The sequence below is a fragment of the Natator depressus genome, chromosome 10 (genome assembly GCF_965152275.1).
Source record: "Natator depressus isolate rNatDep1 chromosome 10, rNatDep2.hap1, whole genome shotgun sequence".
Classification (NCBI taxonomy): Eukaryota; Metazoa; Chordata; order Testudines; family Cheloniidae; genus Natator; species Natator depressus.
This window is the reverse complement of record NC_134243.1, coordinates 8965884-8988141: the sequence shown is the minus strand read 5'-3', so window position 1 is coordinate 8988141 and position 22258 is coordinate 8965884. Positions and strand designations below refer to the sequence as shown.

The following is a 22258-nucleotide window of genomic DNA, read 5'->3' as shown; positions in this document are numbered from 1 at the left end:
TTTTTAACAAGGAGGTGTAGATTTCCTCCCAGTCAATCAGAACTGCAGCCTAACTGGCTGTTGAGCAATGGAAGGGGCTTCTTCCCCCTACTTCTTCTTTGCAAATGGCTGAATTTCCTGCTTCGGCATCATTTGCATGTTGCAGCCTCAGCTGGTGTGACCAAGAGAATAAGAGACCAGGAATCAAACATAAGTCTCCTTCATGTCAGTGAGAAACAGCACCATTGGGCCAATGCACATGGGCATAGAACATGACTACAGGGCACAGGGAGTCTTTTCTATGGCCCTTTTTAGAGAGGAAGAGCATCTCAGAGATGATTAGTCATTTAATCATATATGCAATAAATTGACTTTTCATAACATCCTTTGAAATGGAAAGAGCTTTGGGGCAGTTGTGTATCTGGAGATTAGAGCAGGGCTCTGAGAACCAGAAATCCTGGCTTCCTTGGACCCACCATTGACTTATGACCCTGGATAAGTGACTTCATCTCTTGCTTCCGTTTCACCCATTTGGAAAATAATTATAATAAAGCTGATCTAACTGGGAATGTTGTGAAACTCATACAGTTCTTCAAGATCCTCAGCTGAAGGATGCTTTAGGAGTGCAAAGTATTATACTTATTGTTACAGTAATGATGGATATAGTGAATGGAGAAGAAATTTGCTTCCAAAGGATACTTACTGTACATGAAATTCTGGCTCCATTGACATCAACAGAGCCAGGATTTCACCCTACACCTTTTACCCATGTCTGCAATCTTAACACAGGCCTGGGTTTACCAATGATCCCCTTTATATTTCAGATCTCCTAGAGAAGTCTCGTGTCATTTCCCAGCAGGCAGCTGAGAGAAGCTATCACATCTTCTACCAGATCCTCTCTAAGAAGAAGCCTGACCTGATTGGTATGGCACTTCTGTGTATATTCACTCTTCTTAACTCAGGCTTCCCTGATATGTCCTCTGTTTCCAGGATGAGAAATCTATTTGCCAAAGCTTTCTTTAGCAGTCGTTAAAGTAGGTTGATTCAAGAAGGTGACCTCTTACTGAAGCAGCTAAGGAGGAGGAGGAACTGTGGGGAGACCAGGCCAGTGAGTGAAGGGGAAGTTCTATTTCCCTTTCTTTAACCCCTGTAACTGACTGATCTAAGGCTTCCCCTGTAAGGTCTCAGCCAATCTGGTCAGGTTTGGTGCTAAGGTAATGAACATCAGGTGCAAACTGAAGCGATGGATTGCTAGAGCACGGAAATTGCTTATTTCCCTAGACATGGGAAACACACTGAGGCCGAGGTTTTCAACATTGCATAAGAGATTTGGGTGTCCAGTTCTCACTAATTTTAATGGAAATGGGGTGTCCACATCCCATAGGAGGTCTGAAAATCTCAGCCCTAAAGGAAGTCTCTTACAAAGTGCTCCATTAGAAATGGATCCCAGGGAAATGAAACTCCTAATTCCCCTCCCCACCTGAAGAGTTTTCCTTCTCCACCCATAGGTCCAGTGCAGGTACTGCTGTGTAACTGCATTGCTATCAGAACATGTAATCACCTCTTGGTTTGCCTTCTGCAGAATCTTTGCTTCTGGTGCCTGATCCCAAGCATTACCACTGGATATGTCAGGGTGTAACTACAGTAGACAACATGGATGATGGGGAAGAGCTGCTTGTCACAGATGTAAGTCTGGAAAAATGAAATGGGGGAAAAAGGTCTGGCTCAACAGGTTGCTCCTCCATGATCTCAGTTCTCTCTAGAAATAAGGGGGCAACTTCTTATTAGTGAGAGTAATTAACTATTGCAGCAACTTACCTAGGGATCTTTTAGATTCTTCATCACTCAGAGATTGGGCTTCTCTACAGGATATTCTCTAGCTCAACCAGAAGTTCTGGGCTGGATTCAGGAGATCCTGGGTGAAATTCTATGACCTGTGTTAGTCCAGACATCAAACTAGATTAATTATAATGGTCTTTTATAGCCATAACACCTATGAATCTGTAAACTTTGGTGCACATCATGGGGTAAAGCCTGCTTACCTCACTCACACGCACAGTTTCATTGGACTTCTTGCATGTGGAAGCCTAGCAGATTCTGAGCCTTCTTTGATGACTGGTTTCATACAGTTTTCTCAAAGGGCAGTCTGGCTTTGGAAAGAGCTTATTAGGAACCTTGCTCCTGATGGGGGTATTACAAGCATTGCTTCAGCTACACAGAGTCCAAACTGTCTTCAGCTGCTGCTGTTATAATGCCACACGACCCTCTAGACGAGCTAGGCTTCCCTCACTGTAAATGAGCTGCTAGCTGGAGCAATAGCTTTAGGCGTAGAATAGTCCTCAGAAACACTGAATTTCCCCACATCTTTGTACAGGCCGTTTTAAGTTCAGTTCTGTTATAGACTCACAAGACGGAGACGGGAAAAGGCCAATTAGGTCATCTAGTCCCTCGCCTTGCTGTTATTATAGGGCTGTTTCCTACAGTTAATTCACCAGTGTTTTGGCCAGGCTAGTTTCGGGTGATAGGATTCCACCACTGCCCTTGGAAGACTGGCTGGTGACCTGGATTTCAGGAAATATTGATAAGGGTTCCAAGAGGTCAGGTGTTACTCAGCCACATTCCTCTTTGGTGTGACTCTACCAGAGCCAATGGAGTTACACGAGAGATGGAAGCAGCTCCTTCTGTCTTCCATCAGGCTCATTGTTTGCATGAGATTCAGGTGTCCGCCCAGTGTGGGAGTTCAACCAGCCCTTTGTTTATTTGGTACAGAATGATGAAATCGTGGTCTGAATTTGAAAAATGATCTTTTTTTTTTTTTTTAGTGGCGCTTGGTGTTTTACTGGCTTCACTCCTTGAAAATGAATGGATTTAAATGAAACAGCTGAGATTCTCAGAGCCCTCTGAGGGGATCGCAATGCCCTACTCCCCTGAATTTTAAAAAGGGGGCTTTGAAAATCTCAGCAAATGCGTTGGATTTAACTCCTTATGTCATGAGATTGTTCAAATGACTATGCCAAAGGGGCAGATCCTCAGCTGGCGTTAAGTGGTGGATTAAAGACAATCAGGTTACACTGATGTCCATTGGCTGAGGATCTGTCCCAAATGACTTCCCCGAAATGTTATCTAGAGCTAGTTCAAAGGGACCTCACTAGGCTGATCTTGATGGGCTGTGGAATGACTTTAGGTTTTTATAGTAAGGAGAAGTCCTCCTGCTTAAGGTGCAGGTTTATATTTCCCTTCTGTGGGTCTCTTTCCCTTTGGCCAGGTGGCCTTTGATGTTCTAGGCTTCTCGCCAGAAGAGAAGCTTGGAATTTACAAGCTGACCGGAGGCATCATGCACTTTGGCAACATGAAGTTCAGGCAGAAGGCAAGAGAGGAGCAGGCGGACGTAGACACCACCGAGGGTAGGCTGGGGTCACTGCTTTGGGTCAAAGTACGCCCAGGAAATCTACACCCAACCTGAGAATGGATTGTTTTACTCTGCCAGTTCACTGACGTCCCAGAAAAGCTACCCAACCCAAGCATGTTTCCAAAGGATAAAAATGACCTTAAACAACCAACTGCATCTGAATCTTTAAAGGGAGCAGATGTGCTACCGGGAGCTGCCTTTCACCACTCCACAGGGGTGTCAGGCCTAGACAGGTGATTGAGCATTCAGCAAAAGGCTTGATTGTTCCTCATAGACATCACCCTGCATTGCAGCTACTATGGAGTCCTGGGGGAGTGGGCAGACAGAATGTCTCCTGGAGGACAAAGGCAGAGCACCCCCTGCTGCGTCTCTTTCTTGACTGTGCTCTACTCCCTCAACTCCAATATGGCTGGCCAGCTCCGTTGGCCACTGTGTGTGAGGGGACAAAACTATGGCCCCTCCCCACCCCTTGTGGAGAGCTGTGCTGTAGCGGTGAAGCAGTCTCTGTGCTCCCCAGAGTGCAGAACACATAACCCCTTTCCGGAATATGCTAAAAGACACAAACAGGAGATCAAGCAACATTATTCCTCCCTTTAAGATTAACGAGGTTCCTCCTGTCCTTCAACAGTGGCTGACAAAGTTGCCCACCTCATGGGTCTCAACTCCGGAGAGCTCCAGAAGGGCATCACCAGGCCCCGGGTGAAAGTGGGCAATGAGTTTGTGCAGAAGGGGCAGAACATGGAACAGTGCTATAACTCCGTCGGCGCCCTGGGCAAGGCTACCTATGACAAGATGTTCAAGTGGATGGTGGTCAGAATCAACAAGACCTTAGACACCAAGATGCAGAGACAATTCTTCATCGGGGTGCTGGACATCGCTGGCTTTGAGATCTTTGAGGTACACAAAGCAGGAGACCCTCTCTCTGAAGTGGGACCCCTCTGTTTGTGAAAATATTCCCTTATCATCCTGCCCCCCTCCAAAATGTTAACTTCAGTATCCGTGGACATGCCGGCATAGTCAGTCATCATCCAGTGGGATGGGTCACTAAATCAAGGGCACCAAACCGAGGTCGATACCCTGGCAGAAAACAATCAGAGAGCATGTGGGGGTTAAAAAATGAGCAAATGACCACAGTGGATCCCTCAGTTGCAGGAACCCAGCAATCAGGCGGCTTTGCATCAGGGAAAGAAAGGTGCGTGTTGTTCCCCTTTCGGTTTCCTAAGGCCGAATTCTGATCTCATTTCCACCACTGAGGGAATCTGAAATATCTCTGAAGTCAGTAGAGTTGCTCTAGACTTGCTCTGGAATAACAGAGATCAGAACGTGTCCCCCAGGGTGGATACGTTGCTTCTTGCCCAGCAGCTGTGTTGTATTTGCAGCCTCCGGGGCTACATTTCAAAGGCCGATTAGTTCATGCATTGCTTCCCCCCATCTCTCTGCAGTTCAACAGCTTTGAGCAGCTGTGCATCAACTTCACCAACGAGAAGCTGCAGCAGTTCTTCAACCACCACATGTTTGTGCTGGAGCAGGAGGAGTACAAGAGAGAGGGCATTGTGTGGGAGTTCATTGACTTTGGTATGGATCTACAGGCTTGCATTGATCTCCTGGAAAAGGTAACTGTCCCTGCCCTGAAGGAGAGGTGCGTGGAGAGAATGAGCTAGAACAGATGCAGAGAAGGGCTACTGGGATGGTTAGAGGAATGGAGAACTTACCTCCAAGAGGAGACATACAGAGCTCGGCTTGTTTAGCCTAACCAAACAAAGGCTGAGGGGAGCTATGGCTGGTCTCTATAAATACACCAGAGGGATAAGCACCAGGGAGGGAGAAGAGTTATTTCAGTTAAGAGCCAATGTTGGCAAAAGAACAAATGGATATAAACTGGCCATCAACAAGTTTAGGCTTGAAATTAAATGAAGGTTTCTAACCATCGGAAGAGTGAAGTTCTGAAACAGCCTCCCCAGGGGAGCCGCCTTCCATGACTGAGCTTGCTAAGTTTATGCAGGGGACGGTATGATGAGACTGCCCACAATGGCATGTGGCCCGTCAGTGACTGCTAGCAGCAAATATCGCCAATGGCCAGAGATGGGACACTCGATGGGGAGGGATCTGAGCTACTACAGTGAACTCTTTCCAGGGGTCTGGCTGGTGGGTTTCACCAACATGAGCAGGGTCTAACTGATCACCATACTTGGGGTAAGGAAGGAATTTTCCCCACGGTCAGATTGGCAGAGACTCTGGGCTTTTTTCGCCTTCCTCTGCAACGTGGGGCACGGGTCACTTGGTGGTTTGAACTAGAGTAAATGGTGCATTCTCAGTAACTTGAATTCTTTAAATCAGGGGTAGTCAATTACTTTTTGTCAAGGTCCAAATTTCTTGGTCAAGGTATAGTCAAGATCCAGACACCGGAGAAAATAATAATAATAAATAAAATAACAATCATGATAATAATAAGTACATAAAAAAAAAAAGATTTTGGGGTCCGTTCAAAAGTGTCTGGCAATCTGGATTTGGGCCGCGGTCTGCCTACTGACTACCTCTTCATGATTTGAGGACTTTAGTAACTCCGCCAGAGGTTAGGGGTCTATTTCAGGAGTGGGTGAAGTTTTGTGGCCTGCGATGTGCAGGAGGTCAGACTAGATGATCACGAGTCTACTCAGCTGCACATAATTACATGACTAGATAATAATCTAGCTGTAAGTGGCAAACTCAAATCAGAGGTGAAGCTGCCCCTGCTCATCACTGAGATGGCAGTAATGGGCTTCTCTCATCTGCTTCTACCTTGTGATCCTCTTTCTTTCCCCAGCCCATGGGCATCTTCTCTATCCTGGAAGAGCAGTGCGTGTTCCCGAAGGCCACGGATGCTACTTTCAAGGCTGCCCTCTATGACAACCACCTAGGCAAATCATCCAACTTCCTGAAACCCAAGGGAGGCAGGGGCAAAGGGCCTGAAGCCCACTTTGAGCTTGTGCACTATGCTGGCACGGTACGTCCCGAACAATGTTATTTTTGTTGGCAAATCATCCATGTAGATCCGGCTACCTGCATGGGCCTGACCCTGCACTCGCTGAAGTTAACCATGAAACTCCCACTGACTTTCAGTGGAAATGGAGCCAGGACTGCACTGCAAACTCAGGCCCGTTAGACCCATGCCTGAGTGCTCGGTGTTTCCAAGCCCATGTTTCAGCATCCACATAGCACTGGGTAATGCACCAATCATGTCATGCTTTCAAGGCATTTGACATATCACAGCACAATGTGCCTTTATGGGCCAAATTCCCTGCTGGGATAAACTGGTGGAGCTCTGCTGACTTCAATAAAGCAGCACCAACTTACCCCAGCAGGGAATTTAGTCCTGCAGGGTCTCATTGAAATGCATCTCAAAATGCTTTATAACAACAACAACAGAGATAAATCACAATCTAAAACTTCAGCTGGGCAAATGTATGCTCAATGACTCGACAGTAGCTCACTTTAGTGGATTATGAGTAGCAAGTCAATTGCATCTGTCAGGGATGGTCTATGTATACTTGGTCCTACTTCAGCGTGGGTGGGATTGAGTAGGTGAGCTCTCCATCCCTTCCAGCCCCGCATTTTTATGATTTCTATTATCAGAGGGGTAGCCGTGTTAGGCTGGATCTGTAAAAGCGGCAAAGAGTCCTCTGGCACCTTACAGACTAACAGACACATTGGAGCATAAGCTTTCGTGGGTGAATACCCACTTCATCTCACGTGATATGATTTCTATGACACTTCAACACACAAGGCTCAGCTCTGATCAAAAATTAAATCCTTAAAAAAAATTCTGCAAACCATCTCCTCCCCCCAGTACCAGGACTTTGTTTCTGGGAGCACAAAGGCTCGCAGGACAGTTACTAGGATCGCAAATCAGCCAAGGGGTTAAATTAATTTTTGCTTGTTTCTCAAATGCTGCCAGAAGAGCCGGAGTCCTGGGGTTTGCTGCCGCTTGTCTAGTCTTTCATGGAGACTGTGTCAAGCAGCCGTGCCAACGCCTAGCTGCAGGAACAGTCTTTATGCATCTAACCAAACTCTGCCCGTTATTCATGCACGCGACCGCACAGACATTCTGACAAAACATGATCACAGCATGAATCACAAGAGCTTTCTGTATCTTATTTACATTTAGCAGCTATTGCCATTCCCGGGTCACACATGGGTATTTGCCATTGACATTTGTGTTAGACTACACCACACTAAGTTCAGATGACACCAGTGGATGGGCCATATTGTCCCCTCTGTCAGTGGCTCCAGGTGAATGTATATTAGGGAAGTGTCTAACCTCTGCCTGCAACAGGCCTCCTTCCTCAAAGCCTGCCAAAGCTCCTCCGTCAGGGGAACATCTGCTTTCCATGGCAAGAATCCCTGCTAAACCCACAAGACTTCAGTGAGTAAGTTAAGGCTGATCGTGAGTCAGCAATAACTCATTTCAGAGTAACAGCCGTGTTAGTCTGTATGCGCAAAAAGAAAAGGAGTACTTGTGGCTTAGTCTCTAACTCAGTCACTTTCCCACTTCATGCAGTGGATTTCTCCCCCTCCCTCTTCAGGGATCTTCAGAGCTAGTGGTCAATGGAGAAGAAGCATCTTCTTATTTGTACTGTGTTGCAGCAACGTTCTCTTTCAGAATCTGGAGCGTTCACTTTTCTCCGCCTTCTCCAGGTGGCGTACAATATTACTGGGTGGCTGGAGAAAAACAAGGACCCCCTGAATGAAACAGTGGTGGGCTTGTTCCAGAAATCCAGCATGGTACTGCTGGGTAATCTCTTTAAAGAGGAGGAGGCTGCAGGTACGGTAAACATCACACAGCACAGCAATGTGGTTGGGCGCAAATGGGATAGTGTCTAGCCCTTTAGTGTTTCCCTGCAATTCTCTGTGGCAAGGATTAGGCCACTGGTTGTAGCACCCTCTGCAGCCAGGTAACCGACTTCCTCTGCGATACAACCTCTTCCATGCTGAAAGATGGGCTAGCTCAGTCCTTGAAAATGACGCCCCCTTAGTGTTGGCCGAGATAGCTCACCTTGTTGGAATGAAGCCTCTCTAGAACACTGCTACTGGCACACACTTGTGTCTGAATGAAGGGAGGATGCAGTGCGGAGTTAAGGACAAACTATGGAATTCCCTCCAGGCAGTAAATGGCCTTCTGTTGACCAGACAACTGTCAGGTTTCCTATCAACCAGAAAACTTGCTGCCTCATCGGATTGTTGCCAGTCCGGCCTGGGGCTCCGCAGTTCAAAAGATGAATGGGAAAACTATGAAAAGGCTTTTAAGATCTCAAATTATTAACAGGTTGGGTCAAATTCTCCTCTCAGTTACACTGGTCCCACTCCATCCAGTTACAGTGCAAAGCAATGCATATGCACCCCTGTAACCGCAGGAGAATTTGGCCCAATGATGTACCAATACATGTACTTTCAAACAAAATATTGTAAACTCAGTTTTCCGTTCCCTTCTTTTCCAAGCACTGAGCTCACTTCAGATTCCAGGATTCCCTTACAGTAGTAAATGAATACAAAATCCCTAAACCAGAATAGCGGGCAGGTTTGATGGATGCTTGTTTTTTATTTAAGGGGTGTCTTCTCCAGCGAGAACTGTACTGTGAACTACAGGCTCCTGAGGAGATATATTTATTTTGTGTGCTATAGTATATCACTTATATGTTACGCATTTTAATATTGTTCAGCTGGTGGTGCCAAGAAGCAGAAGAGAGGCTCTTCTTTCATGACAGTCTCCAACTTCTATAGGGTAAGTGGGCATTCGCCACCCATCAATTGCAATATAGGGTACTTTATTATTTGTATTTTGGTAGTGACCCAGGCCCCCATTAGGCCAGACACTAGACACACATATAACAGAGAGCGGCCCTGCCCAAAGGAACATACAATCAAGGATATGATCTAGGAATTACAGCTATGCTCTAGGAATTATTTTGGGGAAGTTCTCTGGCCTGTGTTATACAGGAGGTCAGACTAGTTGATCACAATAGTTTCTTCTGGCCTGGGAATCCATTCATCTAATCTATGAATCTAAGTTTTAGAAAAGATTCAGCAGGTAGACATGGCAAAGAGAGGTTGGGAGTGCAAGAAAACAGTGAGATCGTTTATGAATAGTGGAATAAGAAGAACACTAAGATCACATCAGCTGCCTTTTAGAACTGAAAATCCAGGATTCAGACCCTCTTGATCACCCATGGTGTCCTCAAACGTTCATCCATGCAACGCTCTTCACCTGGTGTGCAGCATCCAGCCTGCACCTGCACCCTAGTGTTATCTTCACAACTAAGGAGTGTGAATTAATTTACTGAGCATGAGGTTCTCTCTCTTCTGCTTGCCTCGCTCACTTTATTTCTCTTCCTCCGGCTTCAGGAGCAGCTGAATAAGCTGATGACCACTCTGCATAGCACGTCGCCCCATTTTGTACGCTGCATCATTCCAAATGAGTTCAAGCAGTCTGGTAAGCATCTGCAGAGCCTTTGAACCACACTCGGGCAAAGAAACACAATGCCTTCTGCCCTAGCTTTGGCTGGCTGAACAGCAGATCTTTATCCAGTCCTGGAAGAACATGGGGTATCGCTTCATAGAACACCTCTGTGTCCCTTAAAGGCAATGTTAGTGTGGGACAAGACTCCAATAGAGAGGTTTGAAGACAAGATGGCTAATGAGCAGTTAGCTAATGAACAGTTCATTCCTCTGTGGCTGTCCAATGAACAGGGAAATACCAAACTGCCTTGACATGCAGTAAACTGGCAAGGACAGTAACAGAAAGCACAGGGTAGCACATGGACTTCTGTTAAAGGGTGGTTATCCCTGATATCTCCCTTTAACTCCTTGTCTACTCCTGAATACGCTGTTGGGCTGATAAATGTCCCAGATACTTCACCTCCTGGATTTCCAGGGGTCAGTGGAATCTCAGCCGCACAGTAATTGCAAGAAGACTGATGGAGCAGGGCTGAAGTGAAAACATACACGAACAGGCCCTCTGGTGTAGAACATTTCAGCTTCTCTTGTACCCAACACAGCAAAGTGGGGGGCGCCCTTAATACAGTCCTTTCTCCTCCATTTCAGTTCTACCCACAGTGTGTGAATTCTGTCCATTACTAACCTCTCCCTTTACATCTTTGTGTCACCGAGGGCGAACGGCGTGAGAAGCTCCAGTCGTTTTGTTCCCCTGGCTCTGGCTCAGTAAAGTGAAGTGCTGACCTGTTCTCTGGTTTTCGTAGGGGTGGCTGATGCTCACTTGATCTTGCACCAGTTGGCCTGTAATGGAGTGCTGGAAGGCATCCGTATTTGCAGGAAGGGCTTTCCTAACAGACTGCAGTACCCTGAATTCAAGCAGAGGTGAATGTTTATATTTTTCGGCCCATTTGGGAGGATGGACACAAACAACACCCAATATGGGATCCTCCTTGGACAATCGGGAGATGGAGTAGCTCCACTGCTAACCCTCCTACATCCTCTCCTTCAGGAACTCTTATTAAGTAAAGATGAGAAACAGAGATGGTTATAAACACCTCACAGCTGGCACCCCAGCCCTTTTGAGACCTTTGCTAGAAGAGACTGTGATGGAAGTAGACATTAACCCTTGCCTAGCTCCAAAGCCATCCTTAGGCGTATGCAGCATACACGGCTGCATAGGGCACCCAAAAATTTGGGGCACCACCGGGACCATAGGCGCCAACTTCTCATCTTGCTGGGGGGCGCTCAACCCCCTCCCCCACTCCAGGCCCTGCCCCCACTCCACCCCTTCCCCCAAGCCCCTGCCTCACTTCTTCCCACCCCGCCTCGCCTCTTCCCTGCCTCCTCCCCTGAGCGCGCCTTGTCCCCGCTCCTCTCCCTCCCTCCCAGAGCTTGAACACTGAGAATCAGCTGTTCGCGGTGCTCCAGAAGCACTGGGAGAGAGGGGGAGCAGTTGGTAAGCGCAGGGCCACCAGCGCGAGAGGCGAGGGGGAGGGGGACAGAGGGGGGAGCTTGATGCTGGTGGGTGCTCTGCACCCACTAAATTTTCCCCATGGGTGCTCCAGCTCCGGAGCACCCACCCATGGAGTCCGTGCCTATGTCCAGGACAGCAGGCAAGAGCGGGTCGGCCCCCGCACACCCAGGGCGTGCTGCAGTCTCCTTACTAGGCAGAAGGCAGGGGCCGTATTCACAGAGCCTAATGCACTGGCGCGGCACGTTCTGCATGAGGGAGAGGGTACGGGGGGCAGGTCTCTGCGGGGACCTGTGACTCTCCGCATCATTCTGTCAATAAATCAGAATTTTTTCCATAGCGCTACTTCTTTAGTGCAAGTATAGTCCATCAGCATTATAGTGTGCTTCATTTGTTTAAACTGGTTTTAATAAAGTGCATGTGGCAAGTTTTCCAATACTGTCTGCTTATGTTTGCGTTGCTAAGAGCAGGTCAGCCATAGGGGCACCAGTTTAATGACGCTGCGTAGGGCCCCATAAATCCTAAGGACAGCCCTGCCTAGCTCTTCTCCTAACAGTGGCCCTTACATCACTACATGTCTTTCTCATTTCAGATATCAAGTCTTGAACCCCAATGTAATCCCTCAGGGATTTGTGGACAACAAGAAAGCATCAGAATTGCTGCTTGCCTCTATTGAGTTGGGGGAAAATGAGTTCAAAATTGGGCACACCAAGGTACTGTTTTTTCCTATCATAGTAAGCTAAATTAATTCAATTGAAGTGTGTCCACACAGGGAATGGCACCAGTTTATGCTGATTTCAAAACAAATTTTAATTCAAGCACTGGGACTTGTGTGTGTCGACCAGGCCTCGGAGTTAAAAGTTCCTACAGCAATCTTCGCTCCGCCCTCCATTGCCTTCCAGTATGTGAACTCACGGCCCAGAGCAATGTGACATGCTCGTTCTCAAATACAGAGCAAGATAATGCAAAGGAGGCACGCTTTTAAAGATGGGCTAAACTCTCAGGTCCCTTCACTTTTTACTCGCTCCTTAGTGTATGTCTACACTAGAAACACTACAGGGGCACTGCTACAGACACTGCCAGAAGGGGTTCTTCCGTCACTGTACTAAATCCACTTCCCCGAGAGGTGGTAGCTAGAATTCTTTTGCTGACCTAGAAGTGTCTACACCAGGGTTTCTGTTGTCTTAATTACATCATGCAGGGCGTAACCTAACTCTGTAATGTAGACCAGGCCTTAGCCAAGTAAAAATTCCACGAAGAATTTTGCCCAACTTCAGACGGAATTAAAAAAAAAATGAGTCAAGACCTTGTTTTTTGCCCCTATAATCTTAATGGAGCATGTCAGAAATTAATATTTCTGCATGTATGTTTTGTGTGATCACGTAATGAAATAGACTATTGTGATACACATGCAGAGGCGGAAAAAGTTCAGCTTTTTTCCAGGAACTTACAATGGAATTTTCTAACTTGTATAATACTCCCACACCACTCCTCTAGCATATTTCATCCTTCAATTTCCAAGTGCTTTATTATATGTCCGTTAATTAAATCATCCAGTGTCGTCGTTATCCCCATTTTACTGCTAAAGGAAGACAGGCAGAGAGAGGGTAAGTGACCTCACTGAGGACGAACAGCAAGTCAGTGCTAGAGCCTAGAAATAGAACCCAGGAGTCTTGACTCTCAGGCCCTTGCTTATGAATATCCCAGCCTCAATATTCTATTCATATATAATTCTGTGGACTTACTGCACTGGTCCCCAAACTTTATGGTCTGTGCCTTCCTGGCCCGGCCCCCCAGGAGCCATGGTTGGGAGCCAGGGCCGTGAGTGGGGCCGCAGTCAGGAATGGGGCCGGTGCTGCAGCTGGGGCCTCAGCCGGGAGAAGGGCCGCGGTCGAAACCAGGGGCCATGGTCAGAGCCGGGGGCCGCGGCCGGCAACAGAGCTGTGGCTGGGAGTGGGGCCACGATCGGGGCTGGAACTGCAGCCGGGGCCACATCCAGAAGCGGGGGCGTGGCTGGTTGCAGGGCCAGGAACCAGTGGCTGAGGCTGGGGCTGGGGCCGGCGTGGAGCTGGGGGCAGAGCAGAGCTGGGTGGTGCTCCCTCCCTTGCCCAGGCCCAGACGCAGCCCCCCCCCCAATGTTCTTCCATGCCGCCCTAGGGGGGCGTGTCCCACAGTTTGGGGACCAGTGACCTACAGTGATAGCAAATGTAGGTGGAAAGTCAGACAGGTCAACAAAGGCAGAAACCCACGATAGAAACTAAAAGGGGACTAACAGCCCTGACTAAGCCCAGACACATGAATAAGCCTATAGATGGGGGAAGAAGTTCACAGGTTCAAAGTTCTGGTGCATGACCTGGAAGCCAAGTTCTAACAGTCTTCTCTTGCTCTTCAAGGTGTTCTTCCGTGCCGGAGTCCTGGCCAAACTGGAAGACTTGCGCGATGACCGTCTGGCAAAGATCATGTCCATGCTGCAGAGCCGTGTTCGTGGCTTCCTGATGAGGATTGAGTTCAAAAAGATGCTGGAAAGAAGGTATCCCTTTGAAATATGAGACACCACTTCGTGCATCCGAGAAAGCGCTAGAAACCAATTGCTAACATACTTCATTCTCTACTAGGCACCATGAAATGAATCTTGGATGTCAACCCTTGGTCCTGGCACACAACCAAAGTAATGGGGTTGTGCACTGTGGATCTATATGGGAATCAAGGGGCTAAAGAATCCTCCCCTTCAGGCCACAGGGCTACAATAGTTCCACTACCTCCTGTGCATCTACTCTACTAGTTGATGGATCTATGTAGTGATGGATCCACAAGCCCTGCCTCTGTTCGGGAACCTGATTGTGGAGCAGTGAACCCTTTGGAACACAGCTTCATGGTACCCAGTTGAGGTAGATCAGAGTGGGGCCTTAACATATTGGTCCCATCCTGGGCAGTAGAACTGTATTGTTTCTGCTGCCGCTAGGGGGTATTTATGGCTGCAAGATGGAGTGGGTGGAAGGGAGGCAGATATTGCCAGTTAGAATCGTTTCCAGCCGATGCACCATATTCCCCTGCATGAAACACCCATGTTCTACTTCAGTGGCAGCATTCCTTCTATCCCAGTACAACCCTGCCACCCTTTTCCTACCTCAGCACACTGCCACTGACCTTTCTTGCATCTGGGACTGGGAGAACACTGCTCCATCCATTCCTACCCCACTCAGCGAATGCCCCAGCATTACATAGCCCCTGCATACTGGCTCCAGCCTCCTGGCGGGGTTCTATCACACTGCCACAGTGATACCCACCCAGAACAATACACACGCTGCACAACGAACCTTTGAAAATAATATCTGCTTTGGGAAACAATCGTATTGAATTAAGAGAAAACCCCCCTAGCCAATGGAGAAAAGTGAGTTCAGCATTTAAGAATGAACTGAAAACGACATCTCTCAAATGAGCTGATAAAGAAATGTGCTGCATGCCAGGACAATGTCTTGATGTCTCAACGACCTAGTCACATTGCCAGGAAACTGGTGACTGTTTCTAATCCACACAACCAGTTCGGTTTCATTACAGGCTAGGCCTGATGGCGATTCAGAGGAATGTTCGCAAATTCCTGCAGCTGCGCTTCTGGGGCTGGTGGAAATTGTATAACAAGGTGAGACCCGTGCTTCCCACAAACAAACCCCCCCCACACACACTGTACCCAGCTTACACAGAAGGAAATAAAAGCAGCTGCAAGCACTGGCAATGGGTAGGGCGCTTGGATTTTGAAGATAAGGGGTAGAAAAAAAAGAATTGCCTTGCCCAGTTATTCAGCAACAAGTAAATACACTTTGGGTGCCAGTCACTTTCTTGCTAATTATTAACAGGGCAAGGGGCATGAATGATTTCCCTCCAAGTCAATGTCAGAGCAGTCTGGAAATGGAGGACACTTTGAAATCTGAATTTGCCACCTCCATGAAACGGGAATTACGTTCTTTAGGAAATTCAAGCCCTGGATCTCCCTCCTCCAACAAATGAAGTTCAACTCTGCCTTAAGCGGCTAGGTGTTGTAGTTCTGAACCCAGGAGATGGACTCAGGCTATTAATTAAATCCTAAAACCTAGAACAAAGTTTCTTGGTCCATTTGCCCCCCAGCTCAGAAAGGCGTGGCCTAAATAGGACGGATGAGCCCGATTCCACAGCAGTGGCTTCTTCTCTCGTCTCATAGGCCCATTAAGATTAATTTTTTTTTGGTAGCAGGGGATGGAAAGGAGCATTGGCCAAGATATTCTTGCTTAATAGATGCTGAAGGACCCATACACCAATTTAAGGCCAAATTTAACACAGGGGAACCTAAACAGCATCTGATCAGTTTACCTGTGTACCCATTGGGAGCACAGCCTCCCACATCCGCACATGCAAAATTGATGTTGCACACCTTAAATATTCATTATTCAACCCCCATTTTGTGTGTGTGCAAATGTAAATATGGGGCTTTGCACGTGTGCAGGCCAAAACATTAAAAATGTGGGCCCAATGTCCTCAATTTACCGGAAGTTCAGCACCTCAGGAGCAAAGACCCGGAGCCTCAAAGGTACTTAGGCATCTTACTCTCCCATTTAAATAAATATCTTTGAGGACCTGGGCCAAAAAGCCTCCAAAAGACATTGTCAGATTTTGATCTCAGTTACACTGGTGTGAACCTGCAGTAGCTCTTGCATAATGACAGGTTTCAGAGTAGCAGCCACGTTAGTCTGTATCCGTAAAAAGAAAAGGAGGACTTGTGGCACCTTAGAGACTAACAAATTTATTAGAGCTCACGAAAGCTTATGCTCTAATAAATTTATTAGTCTCTAAGGTGCCACAAGTACTCCTGTTCTTTTTGCAGTAGCTCTAGTGATGTCAGTGGAGCTCAGAATCTGGCAAACTGTCCTGATTTCTCTGCTGGGGCCCAGAATTGTTCGGGTAAGTAGTTTATGATGATACCTTTCCTGGAAGTCATCTAACACACACGTAGTGATGAAGCACTCCGCACCAAATCAGTCATTTCAGAAGACACCAGGCCCAGGCAATACTTCAATATGGCAATAAAGAGATTGGCTCAGGAGCATTCTGGGGGAAGTTGCTACAGAGAAGACCCATTTGTGAATCTCACTGGCTGAACTGCATGCTTACAGGTGAAGCCTCTGCTGAATGTGGCCCGACAGGAGGAGGAGATGAAGGTGAAGGAAGAGGAGCTGAGGAATGCCATGTCGAAGACTCAGGAGCTAATTGATCGTGTCAAACAGCTGGAGGAAAAGATGGCCAGCCTCAGCCAAGAGAAGAACGATCTTACCATCCAGCTGCAGGCTGTGAGTGATCAGAAAAAGGATGGTTACCGGTTATGTCTCTTCCTTGGGCCTGTAAGAGGGCACTGGCTATAGCTTCTCCAAATGATTCATAAAAGGGCTTGTTTTTAAGAATCTGGAACAAGTAGAGAGCTGTGGGAGATGGAAAGTGAGAGTCCTAGAGAACCACAGCAGGTCAAAGAAAAACCCAACTCTTCCAAAATCAGCAGGAGGCAGAATGGCCTAGTGGTTAGAGCAAGGCAATGGGAGTCAGGAATCCTGGGTTCTCTTCCTGCCTCAGCCACTGATTGATTCTGTGTGACCTTAATCAAATAGCTTGTGGAAAAATTTTCAAAAGCACCCTCTAATTTGGGTTTTTCCATTTCTGGGTGTTGCACAGTCAGCCTGTGGAACTCATTGCCAGAGGATGTTGTGGAGGCCAAGACTATAACAGAGTTCAAAAAAGAACTAAATAAATGCATGGAGGATAGGTCCATCAATAGCTATTAGCCAGGATGGGCAGGGATGGTGTCCTTAGCCGCTGTTTGCCAGAAGCTGGGAATGAGTGACAGGGGATGGATCACTTGATGATTACCTGTTCTGTTCATTCCCTCTGAAGCACCTGGCAGCGGCCACTGTCGGAAGACAGCATACTGGGCTAGATGGACCTTTGGTCTGACCTAGTATGGCCGTTCTTACGTAACTTGAAACACCGAAGGCCTGATTTTCATAGATGCTGTGCAACCACAACTCCAGCTGGAGTCAATGCACCTTTAACATCCTAGCATAGTCGCTGGTGCTTAAGTGGAGCAGCCCTGACCCACTGTATATGGATGTTTAGTGCCACAAGAGACCAGAGATATAGTAGCCTCTAAAATGATAAAGGTTGTGTTTCCCTCCCGCCATTAGGAACAAGAGAACTTGATAGATGCTGAGGAGCGGCTGACCCAGCTGATGAAATCTAAAATTGACATGGAGAGCCAGATCTCAGAGATGAAGGAGCGTCTGGAAGAAGAGGAGGGCACAGCCTCTTCCCTGAGTGCCCACAAGCGCAAGCTGGAAGGGGAACTCAATGACCTGAAGCGCGACCTAGAGGGGTTGGAAACCACGCTGGCCAAGACTGAGAAAGAGAAGCAGGTATGAAGCATCATCATTATTTTAAGCCCTCTCTTCCTTGCCCTTTAGGGAAATAACCACTGTCAAGAGCAGGGAACCAACCAGCAAAGCTCATGCCATCTGAATGCCCTTTGAGAAGCTAGCTCGGAACCTGTCAGCTGTTCCCTCTCCAGTATTCAATATTCCCTCTTCCACAGTCTCTAAAAATCTGCTATTCCTTCTATCTTGAGCTGGGATGAACCTGAATCTACAACTCTCCTTATTGTCCTGTATTAGGAGGAGTAATTTCCCTGTAACTCCCACAAATCTCTCTCTACAGAGGCCTTCAGAGCCCTTCCACATCCTGTGTTAATTACCACCTTCCTCTCACTGCAAAGTTACTGGGTCTTTGCTTATAAAATGTGCCCCCATGAATCCCTCCCAGTTGCCTTTGCCCTTTTGTCTAAGTTTGGGGGATACTCCCTCTGTTCCCCATCAACCGTTTCTTATTTGGAACTGTCACAGAAGGTTTAAATCCATGATGTTATAGCCTTTTTGTGTCAGTGTGATATGGTCCCTGGGTCACAGTCAGCAAATGCTTGTGGCATCCTGCTGCTTCCCCTGAAATCAGTGTTAGCTAGATAGAAAGCAGGACAGAGTCCTTTATCTTCAACTCTCATAAACCTACCATGTGTGAGAGATCAACAACAGAGGTCCAGGTTCTGGCCTTCCCGGAGCTAAAGAACTACAAATTAGTTGATTTGGGGGGCACTAAAAGTTGACATGGCTGGTCGTGATCTTGACTATGTTATCTTCCCTGTCTCCAGGCGCTAGACCACCGAGTGCGAACCCTGACTTCGGATCTCTCTGTCCGGGACGACACAATCGCTAAACTCCAGAAGGAGAAGAGGGCGTTGGAGGAGCTGCACCAGGTAGAAAAATCTGCTCCATTTTCTTTATTGCACCCCAATCGCGTCCTTAGGGCTGCGCTCTGGGAAAAGAGAAATGGTGTCCTACTCAGGCTATCGAGAAATTAAATTGCTGCACAAGTGGGAAAGAATCCCAGGTCTTAGTCATGCTGGGGATTTGTGTGTCTCCTATGCATTATACATTGCAGAAGAGTAAAATCATGCTCCTTTGCACTATTTGGCTGAGAGATCTATTGTGAACTGCTGGATTTTGTGTGAACAAATACAAAACACACCTCCTGCTGTTTGAACATGTCGTTTGTTAGCTCCCCCGACCAGGGACCGCGTTTTTCTCACATACAGTGCCAAGCCTGCAGTCAGTCAAAACCCGTCCCCAGCCGCATTCAGCTCAGCAGACTGACGTGGTCCAGGCACTCCCGTTACCACAGCGTAGCATACAAGAAGTCATGATAATGAGCTATCGTGCTAGCAATAGTACTGAATTAGTAGATGTTCTGCAGGCTCTTTTCCACACGTAATGAGCTCACTACCCTTGTCTATTCTCACATCTTTGCTGAGCGAGGAAGAGACTGCCTTTTCCTGGGTGCAAAAGATGGTGTGTGGATTAGCCAAGAGCAAACGAGGGCGGTTCTTTTGTAACGATACATGTTGTCATTGGACCAGATCCTGCAGGACTTGCTGACAACTTACGCAAAGCTCCCATCAATATCAGTGGGGGTTTGGCCTGCATAAGGAGGACTGCCGCTGTATCCCAGGATTATTAGTACCATCTACTACCTTTAATAAGACACTAGGGAATTATATGAATCATTAATAAACCTGTTATTCTGAGCAGCCTTCAATGACAGTAACTGGGGTTTTGGATGGGCCAAGAGATAAATAAATATATTTGTTTGTCTCTAAGGTGCCACAAGTCCTCCTTTTCTTTTTGCGGATACAGACTAACACGGCTGCTACTCTGAAACCAAGAGATGGGGTTTTTCTTATTGTCAGGACAGGGGTAGCTAGTCTTCCAGCCAACACAGCACACCAGTGATGGTCCTTTTCTCTGTCTCTCCCTTCCTAGAAAACTCTAGATGACCTGCAGGCCGAGGAGGACAAAGTGAATCATCTGACCAAGAACAACAGCAAACTTACCACTCAGCTACACGAGGTGAGGACTAGTTGGTCTGAGATTGTCATTTCATTCATCACTGTGGAGGGGGCTTGTTTTTAAAGATCGACATGTTGGGCATCTCTGATGAACATCTACTGCCTGGGTGTTATCATTGCAGAGTGCTTGTCTCTACCCCGCCAGCTTTTTCAAATTCTTGTGGCCATTGATTCTCCTCTCCCCTTTTATCTCTGGTTAGCTGGAGGACAACTGGGAACAGGAAAAGAAGATCCGTGCCGAGGTGGAGAAGGCCCGACGGAAGGCTGAGGGCGACCTGAAAATGACCATTGAAAACCTCAATGAGATGGAGCGAGCCAAACTGGACTTGGAGGAGGTGGTTAAGAAGTAAGTGTCAGTCCATACAGAATCGCATTGTGTGGCAGATACTCCGGAGTCAAAACAGGGCAGCACCATGGATCTGATGGCGTTAATTATACCTGACAGCCACTTCATTAGAAAAATCACGAGTCAGAGTTCCTCTTGGGATCCTAGAAATCCATTACTAACCTAATGCCAAGAGAGTGCGCTCTAATGGTTAGAGCAGAAGACTAGGAGTCAGGACTCCTGGATCTTATTCTTGAATCTTTCTCCAACTCACTGTCTGATCTTTGGTAAGTCAATCTCTCTGTTTTCCCTCTTATACATGGAGTATAACCATATCTACCTCGATGGGTGTTGTGAGTCTTAACTGATCATTATTTCTACAAGGCTCTGTGATCCTTAGATAACAGCTGTTCTAGAAATGCAAAGTATTATCGCTAATTAGATCATTATTATAGTGTCACCACTGACTACTGTAGTGATGGGTCTGCCAGCATTTCTCTGGCACTCCTCCCCTTCAAAATTAACTTAAGGATGTAAATTCACAATTACATATTATCGAAACCACTGCTATTGTTAGTTAAATAGCTAAGTAGCTAAGCAAATGAATACAGCCATTAATTAGTAGGTGCAAAGCTTGATAATGCCAGTCCTAGCAGAGAGCTCAGCAGGAAGTGCAAGGCTGTCGTGTTCCCGTTCAAGGGAAGCTAAGTGCAGACACAAGTGAGGTTAAGCACTAACATCGCTCCTCCACACTGAGTGAATGTATCCGCTCCCTTGGGTGGCCATGCCTTTACTCTCAAGAGTACATTGTAAAAAGTGGGCAGGGAATGGACATGACTGAGGAGAAATGAGCTTAAGCACTAAGGCTCATCATGCTAAAGAGCTAATCACTTCTGCACAGCCTAGAGTCAAGGGTTCCTGGTGGAGTTCTTTCCCAGTCCTCTTGTAAAAAGGACCATCCACCATGTGACACCCCCTCCCACCTGAAGGGGTCTCTTGTGCCTTTTCTTGCAGGCGAGACATGGAAATCAATTCAGTCAATTCCAAGGTGGAAGATGAACAGTCTCTGAATTCCACGCTGCAGAGGAAACTGAAAGAACACCAGGTGAGGAATGCTCTGACTATTCTCTTGCCCTTTACATCCTATTTCAAGACTCTCCGGTTTTCCTTTCCTAGTATCAAAGGGACTGTCCAAACTCACATGAGAAGTCAATCCACTGGCATGCTAGGGAGCTGGGTGGGCCGTTAGGGACCCATGTCATTCATGACAAAGGACAAGGACACCACTGAAAAACTCCTCAAACCAAAGCTCCAATAACACCAAACCTTTGTGGCTAGGGCCAGATTCTCCACTCTGGCTCTTCAGTGTAAACTGGTGTAACTCCACTGAAGTCAGTGAAGCTACTCCGGGTTCAAACCAGTTTAAATGAGATCACCGTCTATCGCCTGGTGGGGTGGGATCTATTCCCCATTCTTAACATGACAAGTACAAATGTCAACTTCCTTTTCTTCTACATAAATTATTCTAAGAAATCCAGTGCAAAACAGCAATCCAGCTCTTTTAAACCTATCCTATTAAAATGGAGACAAGACCCTATTGTTCTTTAAGACCTCAATACTCTTCTCTTCCAGTAAGTCATACAATAGTCAGGTAGCCTCTTCCTTTTCCAGGTAAATACATTATACAAAGCTCAGCTCAGAGGCAGCAGCTTTGTGGTTTTTTTCAGGGAAATTTTGATTCCCCCCGCCCCAATGGCCCTGTCTGAAGCCCAAGGATGTGGAATCCCTTGCCCTATTCCTCACAATGAGTCAGCGGCTCAGTCAGCTCTGAGCTCCACCCCGTCTTTTGTTCCAGCTACTTACACTAGACCCTATTTCCTTTTATGGCTGGAAAACTGCAGCCTCTGCTTTGAACGTAAAACTCATCACAGCTGTCCTGTCACAATGATATGCCAAGAAGGGAGGTGATCTACTGCAGGCACCTCTTGGTCTATTTGTATCTACTGCACAAGTATGGCTGGTCACAAATTTGGCATCGAAACTAAGCACAGGGACTTCTATGAAGTTTCCCTTCCCCAACCAAGAGGGGATAAAGTTGTGAATCATGGGAGATGTAGCCCAGCCAGAGACCCCAGC

At 47.1% G+C, this 22258-nt stretch overlaps 1 protein-coding gene across 1 annotated transcript in view; it reads left to right on the top strand.

Moving 5' to 3' along the window:
* Positions 1–22258, top strand: part of MYH16 (myosin heavy chain 16) — a 46116-nt gene that overhangs the window by 6239 nt on the left and 17619 nt on the right. Inside the window, exons 8-26 of the mRNA XM_074964568.1 lie at positions 804–902; positions 1562–1665; positions 3245–3383; positions 4017–4285; positions 4831–5001; positions 6192–6371; positions 8063–8189; positions 9085–9146; positions 9767–9854; positions 10621–10738; positions 11920–12040; positions 13721–13857; positions 14886–14967; positions 16472–16645; positions 17531–17758; positions 18544–18648; positions 19712–19798; positions 19998–20143; positions 21137–21227. Of these exons, the coding sequence (XP_074820669.1) occupies positions 804–902; positions 1562–1665; positions 3245–3383; positions 4017–4285; positions 4831–5001; positions 6192–6371; positions 8063–8189; positions 9085–9146; positions 9767–9854; positions 10621–10738; positions 11920–12040; positions 13721–13857; positions 14886–14967; positions 16472–16645; positions 17531–17758; positions 18544–18648; positions 19712–19798; positions 19998–20143; positions 21137–21227 (2528 nt within the window). The remainder of the gene's footprint in view (positions 1–803; positions 903–1561; positions 1666–3244; positions 3384–4016; positions 4286–4830; positions 5002–6191; positions 6372–8062; positions 8190–9084; positions 9147–9766; positions 9855–10620; positions 10739–11919; positions 12041–13720; positions 13858–14885; positions 14968–16471; positions 16646–17530; positions 17759–18543; positions 18649–19711; positions 19799–19997; positions 20144–21136; positions 21228–22258) is intronic.